At 36.1% G+C, this 20,144-nt stretch overlaps 1 protein-coding gene across 2 annotated transcripts in view; it reads left to right on the top strand.

The window, feature by feature from the left end:
• LOC114154939 (transmembrane protein 132C) overlaps positions 1–20,144 on the top strand; it is a 266,375-nt gene that overhangs the window by 241,591 nt on the left and 4,640 nt on the right. For both annotated transcript variants that reach the window (XM_028034466.1, XM_028034465.1), the window contains 8 exons: positions 10,812–11,017; positions 13,612–13,675; positions 14,114–14,245; positions 14,607–14,684; positions 17,432–17,494; positions 18,173–18,301; positions 18,997–19,125; positions 19,232–19,516. In XM_028034466.1, coding sequence (XP_027890267.1) covers positions 10,812–11,017; positions 13,612–13,675; positions 14,114–14,245; positions 14,607–14,684; positions 17,432–17,494; positions 18,173–18,301; positions 18,997–19,125; positions 19,232–19,516 — 1,086 coding nt within the window. The remainder of the gene's footprint in view (positions 1–10,811; positions 11,018–13,611; positions 13,676–14,113; positions 14,246–14,606; positions 14,685–17,431; positions 17,495–18,172; positions 18,302–18,996; positions 19,126–19,231; positions 19,517–20,144) is intronic.

Here is a 20,144-nt window from a genome sequence, read left to right as displayed (position 1 = left end):
GTTCAATTCAGATTATTCATGTAATGCCAATTCAGAAAAATCAAGTGCAGTACTGAACCATGACGCTAAGCTACAGTATCTTTTAGGTCAATTAGAAAATTATTCATTTATTTATTTATAGTTTTGGATAGTAATAGCTTGCTTGTTTTAATTTCATAGTCAGTAAGTTCAAAAGGTTTAATCACTGAAACTACAAAAACATAACATTTAACTTAGATATAAAAAAAGGAGAAAACTAATAAAGGATTAATAAATATAAAAAACATAAAGTAAAATGGGAGAGACAAAAGATACATGGAATGGACATGTTCATGTTTTAAGTGTATCTTTGCCCATGTGTTGTGTAGGTTAGGCAGAATTTATGTTTTCTGTGTTTTGAAGCATCCATGTCGCCCTTTTCTGCTTACCTTCATGAAACATACTGGCCTCAACCAATAGCTAATTAACCGCTAATTACCATGTTGAAATCCAACAAAGTCAACATCCTCCTATTGATAATTTCAATACAGTAGTATCCTGTGTTGTACCTAATCATGTTTTATCAGCCTAAATGCACACAACAGCCATTGTTCATGGTTTTTACCTTACAACTGGTTACATCTCAAGGAACTTATTAGAGAACCTTTTAATGAATGTTGAATAAAACTCAAAGTTCAATGTTAATTTCAGTTCAAGAGAAATGTTGTCTAAGTTCAGTGGCTTGGAGACTTAATAGACCAGCATCCTACACAAGTATTTAAAAGGTGTCTGTGAAAGCCAGGGTGCATTCACATGGTTGATTCAAAACACATTTAAACTCTGATTCTGACCAGCAGTGTTACCCTAATATGTACAAATGTCAGCACACCCATTTCCCAAAACAGCTTTGACACCAGAAATCCAGACAGTGAAAGTGTAGGTCTTACTGTGTTTACGTTTGGTTACAATGTAGCAGTAAAGCTGTAAATCTTTTGACGATGTCTGTCAGGGTCACTCAACCTCTAAATCTGCTTAAAGTTTGTTCTCAACATTTGGTTTGGCAGAAGAAGTCATGATAAGCTACTGCTACACATAGTAGATGGAAAGAGAGTTACACTGTATAAAATAACACCACCTGCAAATGTCACAAAACATTCTCCTTCATTTAGCACAGACAGAGAAAAAAAGTTGCAGCTTAAGATTCATGATGGAAAACATGGAAGAAGATTGTTTGAGAGAGCAGATAGATTTAATGTCCTTTGCGGACATCAACAGATTTGGTATGAGTGTCACTCGGAAGGCTCTTCTGTCACAAAATTGCATTTTAAAGTTAATCATTTGCTTGAAAATATTTGAATTGCTGATTGATTGATTTATGTTTCATACTTAAATATGTTTTCTACTTCTAAGTTGGGACAATGTTGAGCATTTTCAAATAAGCACAATTCTCCCATTCTTCATATATAAATGAAAAAAATAACGTTTTAATTTGACATTTTGCTGTTCACAATGTTAAGATTTAAATTATTGACCCTTTGTCCAGTCCAATTTAAGGTTTCAGAGTATAAAGCAATGCAGAGCCCCATCCTCCCTCCCAGCAGCTCTTGCTAGGGAAGCTGTGGACCCTGTTTCTGGTTTGCATCTATAATATCTGTTGGGTCTACCACCGGGACTTCATCAGATGTGTCCTCAAAAGCTCTACAGTACACGGGAGAGCCAGGACATTTAGTCAGATCTCACAGTTCAATACTACATTATTCTGTAATCGATTCATTCTGTACCTATTCTGTCTTTTGCTAATATTTGTATTATTTTTCTTCATGTTCAGCCTAGAAATTTGACTTAGAAAACAGAGAAAATAAGCAATGGGGGGAAAAGAAGTGCACTGCCTTAATCAGCTGCAGTATTTCTGCCTTCCCTACTATATTCTTGTTAGCAGCCAGTGTTTGGCACCTGCTGCAGGGTTTATTATCACGGGAAAGGGCAAGCAGTGTAACTGCCTTTACAGAGGTCAGGCATCTACTCTTTCTCATGCTACGCCCCAAATGTTTACATCCACTTAAGCATCCCTAACTAAATGTTATGAAACCATGTAGTGTAAAATTGAGAGGGCAGACGCTGACATGGTACAAGCAGGTAATCAAAAGCCTGATTAGCGCTGTGTTGAACAAATAGGCTGGACAGAACCCACTTACAGGTTCACACTAATTCCATGTCCTTGGATGTACTGAGCATATTATTACTCTCAGAATGAAGTTACCTTTAAAGCAGTTGTGCTGGTATTACTATGGGGAAAGTATGTTGAGGTACTTTAATGAAAGTTAGTAGAATTTATTTGTTTTTATTCTGACACATTAATGTCACTTGAACTGATATTTAACAGCTTCTTAAATTTCAATTGATAAGTACAAAATATAAAAAATATATTATAGATTCACTTTCACTTTTTGTATCTAACATACTAAAATAAGATAAGTAAAAGCAAAAAACTATTTAATGTGACTAATTTTCTGGGGGTTTTTTTCCAGAAATCATGTTACACTTTTTAATATTGCAAGCAAGTATTCATACATGAATTAATATGCATACATACACACATACATATATTGAAGTAGTTATAATGAACAAAACCTTAAGTATGTTCCACTTCTCTAGGATATTTATCAGATATTTAATCCCTCCACTGAGTCCTGTGTTTCACCTCAGACTCCCCTCTGCAGGACACGCCTGCAAATCCTTGAATGAGAAGCAGCCAAGAGGCTCTCTAATCAGGGATCTGAACCACCTCAGATTGGTGCCCTTGACTTAAGAAGAGGTGACTCTTTTCTCATCCCAGTTTGGATAGCTGAACTCATAAGAACATATTTGACACGGAGCCAAGACATCCTACAGAGCAATGTCATTTTGGTTTTCATCCGTGTAAAATATTAGTACAACACTGACTATTTTTCTTTCTTTTTGGTAGTTTCTTCTACAGCTATAGCATTCTGCTATGATGACTCATTACTGGTATATTCAGGTTCATGCTCTGTTTAATTTCCACCATCAACTCAATCTTGAAATAGTTCAACTACTAATTTTAGACTCAATCCAGGAGAGCTTTTGCTTTAAAGACATCAGCTGTTAATTTATCTTGAATTTACAATCTATAAATAGAGAAAAGCAACCAAATTATGGTTGTGGGTTTGAGTCAGCTTAGGTTTAATCCCCAAAAAATTAGTTAGTGGCTATTTTAGGTGAATATTACTTGAGCGGTTTAAAAAGAGCAACTAATAAATAAACAACTATTGTTTATGCCAGAATGCAGAATTTTTTGGTGCACTTGTTCTTTGCAACATATACGATTCACAAACAAAGACAAACAACCATATAATGTTTATAAAGGTATTACTAACAGTTAACTTGGATAACAAAATTTATATTTCAATAATAACACAATAATTGTTCCCTGTCTGTATTAGCTTTGACTTTTTGTAAGTACAGTGTCTGATGCGTTTCAAAAATATCCTGTCTGAGACACTCCCACATCTGCCAGTTTGGCAGACATAGCTTAAAGTTTTTTTTGGAAACACTAAAAATCTGTTGAAACCATATTTGGTCCTTTATCTTACAAAATAGAAATCGATCTAATTATTTCAAATATCTAATTGTAAGGACAGAAATGCTGGAGAGGATAATTAGACATACATTCATTTAACTTTGGGAAACTTTGTGCAAAAAATCAAAAAATAAATCCAAATACTTAAGCATCTCTTATAATAATATAAGCCAAACTCACACACAGACAGTCACACACACACCTAGGCCACAATAGGACCCAACAAACAGACATATTGGGGGCAGCTTTGACTTATATCCCTATGCTAATAACTGTACTAATTTGCATAGGGCCAAGGAACTTAAAAAAAAAACTTCCACCCGAGTCCATTCGTTACTTTTCTTTTAAACCCTTAAGACCTCTCCAACAGACAGGAGAGTCAACGTTAGAAATGTTTCTAAGTAAAAAGAAGGTATACCATAATTTAACTTTGTTCTGTTTTTTGGATAACTTACTTTGAAACTTACAGTAAACACAGGCCATAACAAGTCAGTATTCTGAAGTAGAACAATGTAAATAGTTACTTAATTAAACCTAAAACCAATCATACTTTCCATGTCAAATATATATGTCTTAAATGGCAGCAGTTTCTAAGTTAATGTTAGTTACTTTGTGGCATTTTTTATGTCTTCTATTTTTCACATATCCTCCAGTAACACTCCTGTTTCACCATTTAGCTCACTTTCCAACTGTCACTCTCCATCTCTTAATTACAGACTTTCATGCTGAAGAAAAGCAGAGTGTAAATGGCCATTAGAGAATGTTTGACTCCACACTTTTACAAATTCAAAATGACAGGCCCAGAGATAAGACACTAACTTGTGAGCGTTTGCGTGTCCCGGCACCTGCCATCCGCTCTCTCCATCAACTTGCTATTATCTAAGCTGCCACAGAATAATATATGTGGCTATAGCCTGCTAATGACGGTACTCCAGTGCTTGAGAGTGCCTGTGTGAATGTGTGGGTAGGAAAATAAAACGTGCCTAAATTACAGCCATATGAAACTATGTGAAGAGGCGATTGGCCTATGTGGGTTTCTGAAACGACAGACACGTGGGGCTCAATTCCATCAGATAGTTGGTTTGTCTGTCCCCCAGAGCCTTCCTCTTTCCTCTGTGTGGGCTCCAATTGGATGATAGCATTCCTAAAGTTAGATGGATTGGATTGCTTAAGGCACTGATATGAGTGGGGAAAGAAGTGGAGAGGAGAGGTGGAGGATGAAGAAGGGGGATACAAAGAAAAGTTTGCGAAATGGAACATGAGAGTGGGGGAGATGGATGAACGGCTTTACACTGAGAAAATGTATATCTGATGCAGACTAACTGAGAAAATTTCACACAGAGATTGACAGAAGGAAGAGAGAAGTAACTGTAAATTCAGACAGATCACTTTGCTTAAAGGGAAATGAATACAGATGTAAATAAATGACTTGGCCTAAGGAGGTTGTTGGCAATGGGTTTGAGTGGGTGGCTGAGTTTTGGGACTTCTGGGTAGATTTTAAGGATGGGAAGAAAAGTTAAGTGAAGGATGGGCACAGTTAACACATTCTGTGGTTTGGGTATTAGGTGCTAAATGTACTAAAACGAATGAGAAAATCCAAAATATATAAATATTTTATAGATTGTTTTCTTGCGATCTTTAACTTAACTTCTTTGTTGCTCAGACTGCTGCACAAATTCATTGAATGAATAAAAGTCGAGCTCGGGGACATTGCATTAGGGGTCCACTGATATTTTTTTCCCTTTAGGCTGGAGAACATAGATTTAATAGATTGAAACGAAATCCAATGTAGTTTCTTTACATGATATCAAGTGGTGGAACTCTTTTTTTTTTTTTTTTTTAATCGACTTAACTGCAGTGTCTGTAATTAGTCGCAATTAAACACATTTTATAAAAAAACAAAATGGAAATTGACAAAATAGCAACATTTTCAATTCAGCTGCCAAATTATTGAATAAATAGACGTATGACCTCAATAACAGATACTTGTTTTTCATATGTTGTTTAGGTTATTCAACCACCAGATTGGTGCAAAACACTGTTATACTCATTCAGCTTTCAAGTGCTTTAGGAATCCCTGATCATTCAAGTAACTTTTTTGAAAAAAAAACTTCTTTTGAAATATGATCTGTGGACACAGACATTAGCATTTGAGACATCTTTGCTTGTAGCAGGCAAGCTACCTTTTGGACAACTTGCACACAATAGTCTTTCCCATCAGGTCATTTTTGAAACAAACATTAACCACTAGTGGGACAATCGTTATACTGCTATTACTTTAGCAACAGCTTTTTTTTTCTTATAAAAGTGTGTGGTAATCTACTGACCTTGTTAGCCTGTAGTTAATTACCAATGATACTTATTTTAAAATGTTAATTGCAAGGCAAATTATGTTTAATATTAATGTCAGAGTTCTGTTAGGTAAAAAAGTAATGCTGTCTGTCAAAGTCATGCATTACGCCTATCAAACAGTGACAGATGGTTCAGGGAAACCTTCACGTTGCTTCTGGCATTAAAAATTGAGACATGACCATCAATTAACCTCAACACCAACAACAAGCTTTCTGCCTACATAATCTTGTAACTTAACTCATGACACACTATTTAAAATCTAAGCATGTACATACAGTAAATCCATTCACAGACAGCTTGAATAACAAGTATAGAAAGATTTACACAGACATGGGCCTGCTATGTTTCATTTTTCCTTGCAGTTCTACAAAAAGAGAATAGTTTACAGTTTTTTTTCTTCTAAAGACCAACTTTTGTTATAGTTGAAGCAATTCCAACACTTTCAGTCCACAAAGAGGGGGACAAAATAGCATTTTTAGACAAACAGTAAAAACACTTTAATACTTTTTACTCTTATGTAACATCTTATTGATCACACATCTGTTTGTTTTTCATTGGTTTAAGAAAAAAAACACTGAACATTTCTAGGTGTAACTGCTAAGAAACTTTTACATTTAGGTTTTCTCCAATCTCTTGAACTGCAGATATGTTGAATAACTTTTCAGCAATTGTTTGTTCTGTTGTTGTTCAGTTGTTTGTGGTATTTGATGAGGGTGAAGACTGTTTTTCCAGACCTGTTCTTTCAACAAGTCCTGACTGCTGAGATCTACACTTTTTGCTCATTCTCTGCAACTTTTTCTCTGAGTTGTTTTTTTCATTTCTATTCTTTGCCATTCTCTCCTTCTGTTAATTTATTTTTTTGCTTTGCTTTTCCCTTTGCTCTCCTTTCTGTCTTGTTCTTTCCGAGTTTAAATCCATTCTTCAGTGTCCTAAAAACTGCAGCTCAGCTTGTGGGTTGTAAAGACATTACACGCTGTGTGTTGCATTTAGATTTGTGTACACAAATTTGTTGTTTCCGTTGGTGAACATGTGTAAAAAGCCTAAAATTACATTCATCTTTTATTGCAATAACACATAGGCCTACTCCAACTGAAAATTTTAGAAAAAATCTAACCTTTATTTTGACTTCTTTTATCCAGTGGGAAAAATTTAAATAAGTAATTCTCAGAATCAACAGTGGCAAAATTCTCAGTAGTTCTGCTGTATAATACGTTTTCGACCCCATTTTGCCAGAGATTCAGCACTTAGTCTTCAAACACCACTCACGTTTGCACAATCTTTAAGTTTGGATAATCATCCACAGTCATGGAGTAGTTTGAGGGAAACTATCCAAATATATCTCGCAAAGTCTGAGTGAGTTTGGGACAATTTATGTATAAATCACAGAGGAGTAAACCGACCCTGTCTTTTGTTGAACCTAAAATAAAATAAAACGGATCACCAATTGTTTTAGCTTTCAGAGCTAAAATAAGCAGTCTCAGAAAAATAATTCAATACAGAACAAAGTTAACTCTAGGCAGTTATGAGGTTATTATCCAGTTTAATTGCATTCTGGAATTGAAGAAGCATTATGGAATGGATTGCATCAGCAGTGCAAAGAAGTTGCATTGAAACTGTAGGAGTATTTTTTAAGTGAGATTTGATTAAAATAATTTACAGGCCTGTCATAAAGTGCAGCACATTGACAATCTGTATTTTATTGTCAATCAATATGCAAAATTTCTTATAAGGTGTCACCAACAACAGTTTTTCCTTAGCTGTTTCCTACAGTAGAAAAAGTGCTAATAGTTCAGTAAACAGAAACCATTTACAGGAGCATTAATCTCAGAGGAAATGTGCTTTAAACAGATACAATGATGAAATGGAAAATTACAGAAAATTTGAAATATTTTAAAGTGTTCTTCTGGCATTGCCTGATTTGTAAAAAAGATTATGGATTATGGACGCAAAAATATTTCAATAATTAAAAGCAAGAAAAGGTTCAAAGCATATTTTTAAAACTGTCACTCATGCAGCGTTGTCCCCAGTCGTTCCTGTGTGACATTAATGTGTATGGGAATATAAATGCATACATTTTTTCTGTTACTGTGAATGTTTCAACTTCATGAATCTGGCATTGCCTCAGAGCACATTTTGGCTTTTTGTTCTATAACTCTGCCGAGAAAACACACACAAACAGCAAAGCATTAATATTTATTTTAAAAGGGTATCAGTTGATATCTCCAGTGCTGTGTACACATATCTGAAACTGCAGAACAACATAATATGATCTCTATCTAAGTTAGGTTTCTTTTAGTCGTGGTGCAGCTCAGAGACACCATACTTCCTCTAACACACGGACCACAGCTCCACAATATACACAAGCTCTATTTAGATATCAGTGAAATTACCTGATAATTTTACTTTATCTCATTCTATGCTATGCAGAAGCTCGGATGGCACTAATGAAGATTTACTCACACAGATTACCTTCTGATTGATAAGACCACATGGGGGAACTCCATAGACTGTTTGGTGAACTGAACTTTTATCCCAAGACAGTCTGAAGGCATGGGAAAAGCAAAACAAACAAAGCAGACTGACAAATCCTAAAAATAAAGCAAAATACAAAACCAAGTCCCAAAGATTATGACAAACACAAAAGATGTCAGCAAAGTTGACTTACCCTGTCTTTTTTAATGTCAACTTTAGCTTTAATAACATAAAGCTACATAATTTTTAAAGTTTAATCAGTAATACTTTTATAACAAATTTATGTCAGATCATGATTTCTTGGTTAATGTCAAGTTGTCATAACAAAGACATTTTGAATAATGTCAACTTTGTATTAAAAGTGTCATGATTTACCAAATGACACTTTATGACGACAGTCATAAATATTCATGAAGACTAACTCAGTTCATGACAGGTGTTATGTCATGTTTATGACAGTGTCATGAACAGGTCTTATTCACAACCTGTCAAATAAAGTGTTACCGTATCTTTTGAATGTGTTGAAATGATTTCAGAAGGAGTTGTTTGACACTGTTGAATATCACTTTTAACACTGACAGGTTTAAAAATGTAAACATAATTAACAATCAGTCATGAGGGTTGATTTTTTTTTAGTCAAATTTTATAGAATTACATAATTCTTAACCAAATGTTATTCATCACATTACTTTTATAAATTATTTGTGATTGCTATGTTGCTTTACATTTTAAATAGAATAACTTGCAATTGAGGCTAGTTACATTTTCACAGTGATCTGCCCAACACTACTCTGTACTGACAATGTAGATTAATGTACATTTGCATCCATTTTTCCAATAACAGACTGTACAAAACAGGGGCTCATCACAGACTCTATTGACATGACAAACCTAGATGTTTCACAGAATTAGCATAATTTCTTCATCTTTTTACTTGCACAAAGCAGGCTTTTAAATAAGCTAACTTAAAGTATGTGCAGTATTAAATGTCTGGCAGCAGTTGCAGGTTCTCTGTCACCTTTGGGTTTTCAGTAATTTATGATCAAAACAAAGACTGGCTTTTATTTTTTTGGATGCTCAGCAGTTTTTGCAAGTAGTTGCTGCATTCGAAAAGGCATAAAAGTCAAGTAAATTACTGCAAATATTGAGCTAGAAATTCTGTGGTTCCTTGAGCAAGTAAGTTTTTGTTTTAGATTTTGAAAATAAAACATAAAAAACAGACAAATCTGGAAATGTGTAAAAATAAAGTGCCCTTATATCATCATCAACCCTTTAGTATACTGTAAGGTATGTTTAGTGGTTTTGGAGAGACACCTTTTGCCTCTCCTACAAAAAGCTGTGGAGATATTTCCTCAAACTTTTCTGGTTAACCTGAGACTAATGTCACTGAACAAATTCACCAAACCTATGAACTAAATTACACACCTGACCACCAGTTAAAGCAGGTCCTCTCCCATGACTTCTGTTGCCCTAAACCTTCATTGGAAACCAAACCCTACTACAGTAGCCTAGTTTTTTTTTTACACTCATTTATACCTAGAAAATAAAAAAAAGTGATTTGAAGAAATGGTTTGGGGCACCAACAGTCAAACATCTCTTTGATGTTAACAAGCGGTAAATCAGGTTTTAGAAAGGAAGGAAGATGAAGAGGGAGACTGTGAAAAGATGGGGGAGGGCACAGCGAAGACAAAAGTAAAAGAGAGGATCAGGATAGGAAAATTGTGGATGTTAGAATAGATAGAAATAAGGTTAAAAATAGGAGAAGAAAAGGAGAAACTGAAAAGACGGAGCAGGAAGGAGATAAGTCGGCCACGTTTCCTTTTATGTTGGCCGAGCGTGAGCACACAGAGGCAAAGTTAAATTGAAAAATATTCAGAGGTACGAGCCTATAGAGCAGAAATGATTTGGCTTTGATGAACAAAATGCTAACCTCTTTAGAGATCAAACGTTTGTGTAAGGACACCAGCACAGAAACGTTGCACTGTACAGAAAGAGCACTGGTTTATATTTACACCCCCAAAAAAGACTTTTCTAGGTTAATCCCAACAACAAAACCACAGTTCTACTTAAAAAATATGTATATAAATGATACTTGTGTCAGTTATGGAAAACAGCTGATTTGTAACACTGAGTTAAAAATTATGTGAAATTTAACTCAAAATGCTGCTTTATTATATAGTAATGGTCAGTTTTGGGAATGATGAATAAAAAGAGGAAGCAATGTGTGATAAATTTTGAATTTGCCTTTAGAACAAAGGCAAATTGTAAGGGAAGGTTTTTCTGGGTTGTGAGCAAAATAAATGTCTACTATTGCTACAGCTGAATGAAAATCACCGATCTCAGTGTAAAATGGAAGCTCCTTCACCCATGCTGCTTCACACATCAGGGAAACTCATTTCTCATCTTCTTTTCTCCGCTTCCTCTTTTTCAGGTTTCCTTAAACTGCGACCAGGTTCTGGTGAACGGCAAAGAAATGCGGGGTAGACAGTCCCTGGCAGTAAACTTCACCTACCTCCACCTGTCTGCTCAGCTGCTGCTCACTGTCTGGGTTCCCAAGCTACCCCTGCAGATAGATGTGTCAGATACTGAGCTGAGCCAGGTCAAAGGCTGGAGGGTGCCGATCACCACCAACAAGAGGTAATTTACCTGTCTGACCTCAGGGAGTGAGTGATGTGGGGGGTGAGGATCCCACTGTGGAGGATGAAAGCATTTGGATCTGTTAGTTCCTCAAAATGCAATGCATTTCACACAAAATCCTCACATTCAGGCTGCAAAAGCAATTGCTCTGTCAGATGGCATTCTGCTTCCTCGGTTTGTCATTCATTTTATCATGGATAAAAAAAGGTTTTATAAATATTTTTCTGAACAGGTAACACCAGCACTGAGAATTGGTAGTTTGAAAATGCTTTTGTCATATTTTTGCTCTCATTAGACTTAAACGTTTGTTAATTAATAAAGACAGAAAAAGATTGCAGATAATTGAACAGTTCTGTAAGGAAAATTACCATTAAAGAAAAATTCAAGGCAGAATCAAGTCAGAGGCATACTCGCAAATGTTCATTTCAAGGCTTTATCATCAAGGAGAAGACAATGAGGTACGATGCGTAAGTCATAAGGCTAATAACTCAAACATTCTCACTATTTATGCTTCTTCACACACATTTACACAAACATTGAACGGAGGTCTCTTCAGCTCTGCAAAAACCGGAAGACAATGCATCCTTATCTTCAGCACCCAGGCCTCACCTCAAGATGGGGAAACTACCCATAAACTTTAACCTTTTCACATACCGTGAAGTGTCATGTGTTAGCTTTCACTTCAACCATCTTTTTCTCCATTATTCTAAACCATTCCCTGACTGGAAATGTAGGTCAAAAAGGCTAGGCTAAGTATTCGTTATTTTTTAATTATCTGTTTTGCAGTGTAAACCATGGATATCCAAAGTCAGTCCTCGAAGGCTGCTGTCCTGCATGTTTTAGGTGTGTTCCTGCTCCAATACAGCTGATTTAAATAGCTCAATTAGCTCCCCAGCATGTCATAAAATTCTCCAGGAACATGTCAACTACCAAATCATTTGACTCAGGTGTGCTGAATCAGAGAAACTTCTGAAACATGCAGGACACTGGCGCTTGAGAACCGACATGGAACAGAAGACTGTGTCATTTTACACAGAGAATGTAAACATCTGGTTTAACTATAAAAGCATAACAATACACATAAATATAATAGTTTTATATGCCAGATAAAAAATGTTTTGATCAGCATCATGCATTACTCTACTAGATCAGAAATTACTGAAACAGTAAAGTCTAGAGGATTGTTACACCATCATCACATTTTACATACCAATTTCCAGCTTTTATCGTTTATGTATTTTATAGTTTTCAGTGTGTGTGTGATCTTCTCATCACTTGAACCTCTTAGGATAAAAATCTACAGTTATTGCTGGGTCAAATTTCCTTTCCTATTGTCCATCTCTACCTGCACAGTATATATTTTACGCATTTGTATATACACATATGTATCTATGAACTCCATCACTGATGTGCTTTGTGTTATTCCCATATCACCATCTTTCCACTCTACTCGGCTGGGCCTATTTTTCAATTTGCCAATTTTTGCTCAGGTGGCCACCAACCAATGTGCTCAGGCTGTTTCACACACGCGCACACACACCCCATATCCCTAACCACACTCTCTCTGAGTAAAACACAAGAACTATTAGGGACATTCTTGCAAGCACATGTGCGACTGGGACTCTGGGAAATGGAATAAGAATTTGTGTAATATTACCAGAGCAACACTGGAACAAGGACAGTTATGAGACTCAGATGCAGTTCTGAGTGCTGGCTGGATATTTCACAGAGGGAGGCAGAGAAGGAAGATGTTGTCCCTATTTGGGAGTTGAAACTCTATAAGAGAATCTGGAGAAAAGACTACAAATTTTCCAACACTTAATAGAATATTCTAAAAACTCTTAGTTGAGGATTTGCTACTCATACTGCACTTCTTCCCCACTACAAATTGTTATGGGTCCCTTCAAACATATTATTGGAGGTTATGTGCTTTTCAGGTTGAAAACCAAACAAAAACAGAACAAAACTGAGCATCTGGAAACTGTATGACCCATTAACCCTGTCTGCAAGAGCACAAGAGTGCTCAGTTGGATTCTGGTTCCAGAAAAAAGGTATTTCTGGCTGGTTTAATAAATGCATCAGGTGTACACTAGTTTACTTTTTTTCTGTTTGTTGAATGAACAAACATAAATATTCAGAACTACAGTTATTTATTGTTCAACTAATCCTGTTTCACTAGCAATAATTGGTGTGGTTGTGCACAAGAAAAAATTTGACCTTATCTTTTACTACATTTAATAAATGTGCATTGTCAAAATTTTCTTTAAATATGTTATTGGCAGACAAGTGTCTGACCAAAAACCTAAGATGTTTCCAACTAAAGAACACAGTAAAGACAATCTCTTATTTTGGGTTACATTGAACACACAAAGATCAGCAATACCAAGAAATATACTGTTCAGGCAGTATGTGTAAATGTAATTAATAATTAGAAATTAAATTAGCTTTCTGTTGACTGAAAGTCTTATTATAAGGAGAGTGTTTGGTATGGATTAGCTGGAGCTACATTTAGAGTATTGGAAGGGCTTTTAATTACCAGATTATCTCATCCTCTTTCAATTTTCAATCTCATTTATCTTCTTCTGTTCTCACAGACCCACCAGGGACAGCGAGGATGATGAAGATGATGACAGAAAGGGTAAAGGCTGCACCCTACAGGTACCATTTGATTGAATTTCTTTGAGTCATGCTCTTACAGGCAGTTTTTATGTGTTTTTTTGTTTGTTTTTGTTTAATAGAGTTTTGTAGAATATAATATGCAATTAGCAGTTTTTAATTTAATTTAATGTGGTGGGTTTTTTTTGTTTATTTATATTTAAATATTAGGAAAATGTCATGAATTTACTTGTGCAGTGGAGGAGGTAAATGGGATTGGGGGTTTTTTTGGGGGTTTTTTTACAATAATGCTTGTAGATGACACCAAAAAATCTGCTTCTGATTCAGAATTTATGTAATACATATGCTTTAAAATAGTACAGTTTTCTTGTGCATCAACTTGCAACTTTATTGATTAGGTCATCAATGAGTTGGAGGGGGTTTGGGTGAATGACCTCAACCCATGTCCACTAAACCTTACTCTCCTTCTCCACTTTCCAGTACCAGTATGCTTTGGTGCGAGTTCTCACTCATTTTGTTGCTGAACCATCTGACCCTAGAGGGGAGATGGTTTACATGTTGGGTACTGACTGGCAAGCTGATATCACTCCTTTGGTCTTGGAACAATTGAAGGTAAGTGTGGAAAATGATCATTAATAGTTAATTAACGTAGAATATAATCTACAATATATTCTACAATAATATATAGAAAAATAAATTATTGATTTATTTATTAATAAATCATTAATTTATTCATATTCATACCCCTAAGTAAATATAAGGATTTCTTCCCATCACCCTAATAGTTAGGGCTCTACCTGGGCTACAGCAAAATATTATACTACTTCTGATCAGAAGAAGCATATGTGTCAAATTAAATTATTACAATGATATGAAATAGGTTTAGCTGTACATAATGTTACAGTGAAAAAGAGGGCCTAGCACACAGATGAGAATGAAAGTTACATCTGGGCTTTCTGTTTCTATAAAACAGGTTGAAGAGCCACGCATTGCTAGGCTTGTAGATGGGCATATTTTAATGGGACGTGACCTAGGCATTACTACTATACAAGTGAGTAGCATTTTATTTTCTCTGCAAAATACAATGTCTTCCAATATACATTTCCTGAACGTGAACTTTCTGCTTTAGTCACTGCTTATTGGAACTGCTTGGTGGACAATGGTTTTGAAATATATTCCAAAATCAGGGAATTCATCACAAATTCCAGGAACAGTCAGCTGAACATTTCTGATTTTGTCAAGCACGTTGTAATTTAGCCCTTCACCTTGCAGTGCAAAGCACTCTTATGCAGTAAACACACTCCCCTTTCTCTCTATTTCATATCTAACAGCAAGCCTCTTTGCTTGCTTACTCCACAATTAGCCCCAATTAACTATTGTGGATTTAGCCTTGACATCTTGGTGTGATATTTTGTAGGTCTACATTTGCAGACATTGAAAACATTTGTGCATCGGCTGCATTTGAACAGTCTGGCCTTTATAGGCTTTACGTCACCGCAAAACCACATATAATACAGTCCAGTAGGCTGTTTGATAGTCCATCCAGTCAGAGTATTGCCTACAAGACCGTTCATAACCTTTGAAATTTTTCACAACCACAAACTATGATGAATTGAGATTTTATGTAATACACCAACACAAAGTAATCCATAATTATAACATGGAAAGAAAATGATACATTGTTTCCAAAAATATATAAACACAAATGTGAAAAAGGTCTCATCCTTTTAGATTCAGCCCATTTGAATTATTACCTTTGTGGAAAAATCTATTGTTGTGTTTACAGCTGGAAGTCTTTTTGGGAATATCTCTACTAGATATTGACACGTCTTGAGACAGACATTTACACTATTCTTCTTTGCAAAACTTTTGTTGTAGGTTCATTTAAGTCTTAAGTTCAGCTTTTGGTCATAACTGACAATACCCCCTTTTTTCAAATGCTTGTTATTTGAAAAACAAGCATTTTTTCAAACAACATGCATGCAAAAATAATAAAGGACATTTTTTTTGTTTTCATTCAATAATAGCTTTATTCTTACCCTTCATCTGTAGAAGCCAGGTTTGTCGAGCTAATATATTTAGTCCTGTTTATCAGTTATCTCAAAGGAGCTGTGAATCTTTGCAGCTCCTCCAGATTTCCTTCAGTTTTATAAATATGAATGACTTTGTGTTGGTCAGTAAAATCAAAATAAAAATGCATCAGTTTGCAATGTATCATAGCAAAATATGAGGTCAAGAACACTTCTGCAAGGCACTGTATGTAAAAACATATTTTTTAAAACATCGATGTTTTTAAGTTCATTCACATGCATGGAAGCTCTTAAACAAGTGGTGTGTTTGTTAAATAGGTTGGCGCTGAGTTTAAAAGAAACACAGGGGACTTTCTGGAAACAGCTGAGCGTATGTTTCAATCAAGCCAACTTGGGACGCAAACACATACGTACAGATGCACATTTATAGGCAGCTGTGTGCGGTTTTGGAGCCAGGAGAGAGAATTTACCCAGCACTCTCTCTTTCTACATGCCGGTGTCGACAGCCACCATTTGATAGTTTGACATTTCAATTTTACCTCCCCAGCTAAGACTCCCTGAGCCCCAATTCTTCCTCTATTGCCCATCTCTCTTTCCTTAGTCCCCTCCCCCAGTTTCTTCCTCTCACAGGCTCATTCTCAGTCTTGCGGTGCAATCCCATACATGTCAATCATTAATTTTTTTTCTTTACCTCACCGAGGGTAGGATTGAATTTGACACATCGAAACGTTCAGTGAGAGATTTTCTTTGTACACCAATCAGATCTGCCTGTCCTCAGGCGGAGGAGTACACTCCAGCACGAGGCTCCTAATCTCTGTCACTGTCCGTCTTCTGCTTTCCCTCTCTTCTTGTATCCCAATATTTCATGCTCCTTGCCTTTGCCCTCTCTCATATTCTGTCCACCGCTATTTGTCATTGTCTTTCTTGCTCTGACACCTGCTCTATATATTACCCTCTCTTGCTCACTGCTTGTTTTTATTCTCTTTTCATCCACCCACTTTTTCTTTTGCTTGTTTTGCTTTTGGCCCTGTTGACTTAGTTGAATGCTAACCTGCGAGAGCACAGCTGATGTGTGTTTGTGTCAGGTACTGTGTGCACATTTTTCTCACTATAAGTTTTTTTTTGTAATATAAATTGAAAGCAACTGTGAGATTCGAATGTCAACTAAATTTAAATGTAACACATTCCAGTCTTTACACAGATAATCTAATCAGTTATGAAAGGATCCTGTTTATTCATGTCTGTTTACGTGCTTGTTTTGGACATGGTTAGTAATAACAGACTATAAAGCATCTTGCCAATTCTGACAGCATAAGTGGAAGAAGTTATTTCAGCCTGCTTCCCTACACAGTCTGAAAAAGAATGGTATTTGATTACAGTATTTTCAAAGTCTGAATAAGTAGGAAAATGAAAATTAGGATTGGTGTCCTTTATTCTTTCCTATCTATTCTTCCTTGTTTGTTCCAGGTTCAATATTTAAATCTGCCCACTGTAAAAATATCCACCAAGGATTCAAAGTGATCCTTAGTATTTTATATTTGAAACTAACTTAAAGCATAGCTATTCTGGGTTACATTCTTGGTGTTGGACCATTTGCTGCAAGTCTTCCCCCTTCTCCTTCTCTCTCCTTCTCTAGTTGGTGCAGATTTACTGCTCAATAAAGGCCACCAGAGCCCAAAGAAAATCCTTAAAAAATGTAAAGGTAGTTTTAGATTCATGTTTTCACACTTTACAGTAAAATTTATGTTCATTTTATGATTCGTTGCAGGTCTTGTCCCCTTTGTCTGATTCTATACTGGCAGAGAAGACTGTGACAGTTCTGGATGACAAGGTAGAGTAACATGTAAATTAGTTTAGCTGCTGTCATGTTTTTTGTTACTATGTTGCTGGATCATTATTACATTTTTCTTTTTAGAAGTGATTTAAGTTGAATAAAATAAGTGCTGGTATTCCCCATGATGACATACTGTAGAAACATAGAACAGAAACATTATGTTTTTATACAGATCTGTCAATCAAGCAGTTTTAATTTTCAGAAATGACAAGGTCAAGTAATAAAGGAACAAAGCCGATTCAAAGTGTAATTTTTATAAACTCACAGGTTTAATGTGGACATGAAAAATAACACTGAAAAAGTGAAGATAAAATATGTGTTATATATATCAACTACATAACTGAAATCACTCTAGTTTTAGTTGAAGTTGCACATAATGTCACTGTTCCTTCGTCATAAAGGATGAAGGAACACCCTGCCCCCGGCAGGGTGGAAGAAAGGCTCCACTCCCTCCCCCCCTCCTCCCACCCTTGTATTCTTCTCTGTTAATCATTTTCCAATAGATGACTGCGTGTTTTTTAAAAACTCAATTGTTTGTAAAAGAATAGACATGTTCTTGTTATCCAAACATAACAAGAACATGTCTATTAATTGTATTTATTGCGAACATGTGGAAGCCCAAGATTTTTTGCTAGCCTTTATAGATCGTTTAATAAATTATATTTGTTCCTGCAGGTAACAATAACAGACCTGGGAGTCCAGCTGGTTGCATCCTTGTCTCTCAGTATGACAGCGAGTCCTGGAAATTACCAAGCAATACAGCTAACAACTACAGCTACAGATCTGCTTCACACACCTAAACAGGTAATAATTACTTCTGCAAATACATTTATGCATTCACATATACTGACTGTCAGATGACTGAAGAAAACTTAATTAAAATATTTTATTTGTGTTTACCTGAGAATACACAGTCTTTTTTTAAGTAGTGATGAATGCTGCTACCGTAATTTTTCCCAATTTTATTTGTGATCTGTAATACTTTGGCCATAAAATTATAGCTAGGGTTACTGGCCAAATCACTTTACCAGGTTTATCAAAAATACTACATTCAGCAGGTATCTCCATGGGTTTAAAATGGTTTCTGTCCCTATATCAGAAACTGAAGCAGGTGGGGTTGAGATGGCAACATGCTGGCATGATTTAGTGAAGACAAGTATTGGTGAGACGGGGATTTGACCCAGAGTCAAATGGGATACAGCTGCTTTAATGTTAGTCAGTGGAAGAGTAGATATGTCTCTCTGTATCTGGTCCAAAGAGTAAAAATGTATTATTTATTTCAGTTATATTGATGACAGCACTATTAGGTCACCAAAATCACAATTAATTACAAGCAAACCCCAAAGCAACTGCAACTGCCATTTATGGTTCACATCCTCCAAAGTTATTGGTGCATTATCCTTCTGCCAGAGGCTATAATGCCTTGAAAACATTTTTGCTTTATTTGGTCTGTGCATACCCTGAAACTTAATGTATCCTGTTTTGGTTTTCACATTCAGGAAGCTGTGGTTAGTGCATGGATTCATTACAGTGATGGCTCAGTGACACCTCTTGATATCTATGATCCCAAGGACTTCCTTCTCTCAGCTGTCTCACTGGATGAGAATGTCATCTCTGTAACCAATCAGGTTAAAACACTTTCTTTTTAAAAATCTAAAACAACCTTTATGGCACTTCATCCAAACATAACAAGAACATGTCTATTAATTTTCCTGCTATTGGATTGTCAAATAGGAGCAGCACTGGCCAATTATAGTGGCTGAGGGAGATGGACAGGGTCCACTGTTTCGTGTGGAAATGGTCATTTCTGAAACTTGCCAGAAGTCCAAGAGGAAGAGTGTGCTGGCATCTGGAGTGGGTAATGTGGTCGTTAAGTTTGGAGCAAACAGCGACGAGAGAGGTGGAGCTGAGGATGGTGGAGGGTTAGAAAACAGCACCAGTGAGCAACGGACAAATAATGGAGGGGAATGGAATTCCGAGAGTGTGGCTGTGGACCGAGAAGAAGGAGCTATGAGGAAGGTGGGAAGATTATTTTGGATGTTTTCCTGAAATTACTGTCTTTATCTATTAAAGCATCAGTATGTAACTTTAATGAAGCACATTGTTTTACATATTTGTTGAAGCTGTTACTATGATGTGACAGGATGGTATGAGACATAATCTGTGAAAAAAATCTGCCTTCTCCTCATGCTAACTAGAAACAAACAATCAGAGCCAGGACGAGGGTTTTCTTGCTGTCAATCACAAGCTGTGTGGCGCTGCTTATCCCACCTCTTGTACTCACCTCTGCTAGCGAGGCTGTAGCCAGCAGAGGCTGTTGTGAATGCTCAGGCTAGTTAGCATAGCCACCAATGATATATAAATGGTTTTCATATAACAATAAGTTGTTTCTATGCCAACAGCACATTGAGGAGCATGTACACACTATTGATTGACAGCGCTGAGAACCTCCTCCTGGCTCTGGTTGTTTTTGGTTGGGAACGGTGCTTTACTTCAGAATAGCAGCTCAGGGAGGAGGTGGAGATAATCAATCTTTTCACAGATTATCTGTTTACCTAATGCTGTCAAAACTCACCTACAGAAGTGTTACAGTTCAAAATTTCTGCTTTAAATAAAGAATAAGCTTTATACTGGGATAACAGTCCTC

The sequence above is a fragment of the Xiphophorus couchianus genome, chromosome 12 (assembly GCF_001444195.1).
Source record: "Xiphophorus couchianus chromosome 12, X_couchianus-1.0, whole genome shotgun sequence".
NCBI lineage: Eukaryota > Metazoa > Chordata > Actinopteri > Cyprinodontiformes > Poeciliidae > Xiphophorus > Xiphophorus couchianus.
Note: the sequence above shows the minus strand (reverse complement) of the source record. Positions and strands in the feature narration are given on the sequence as shown.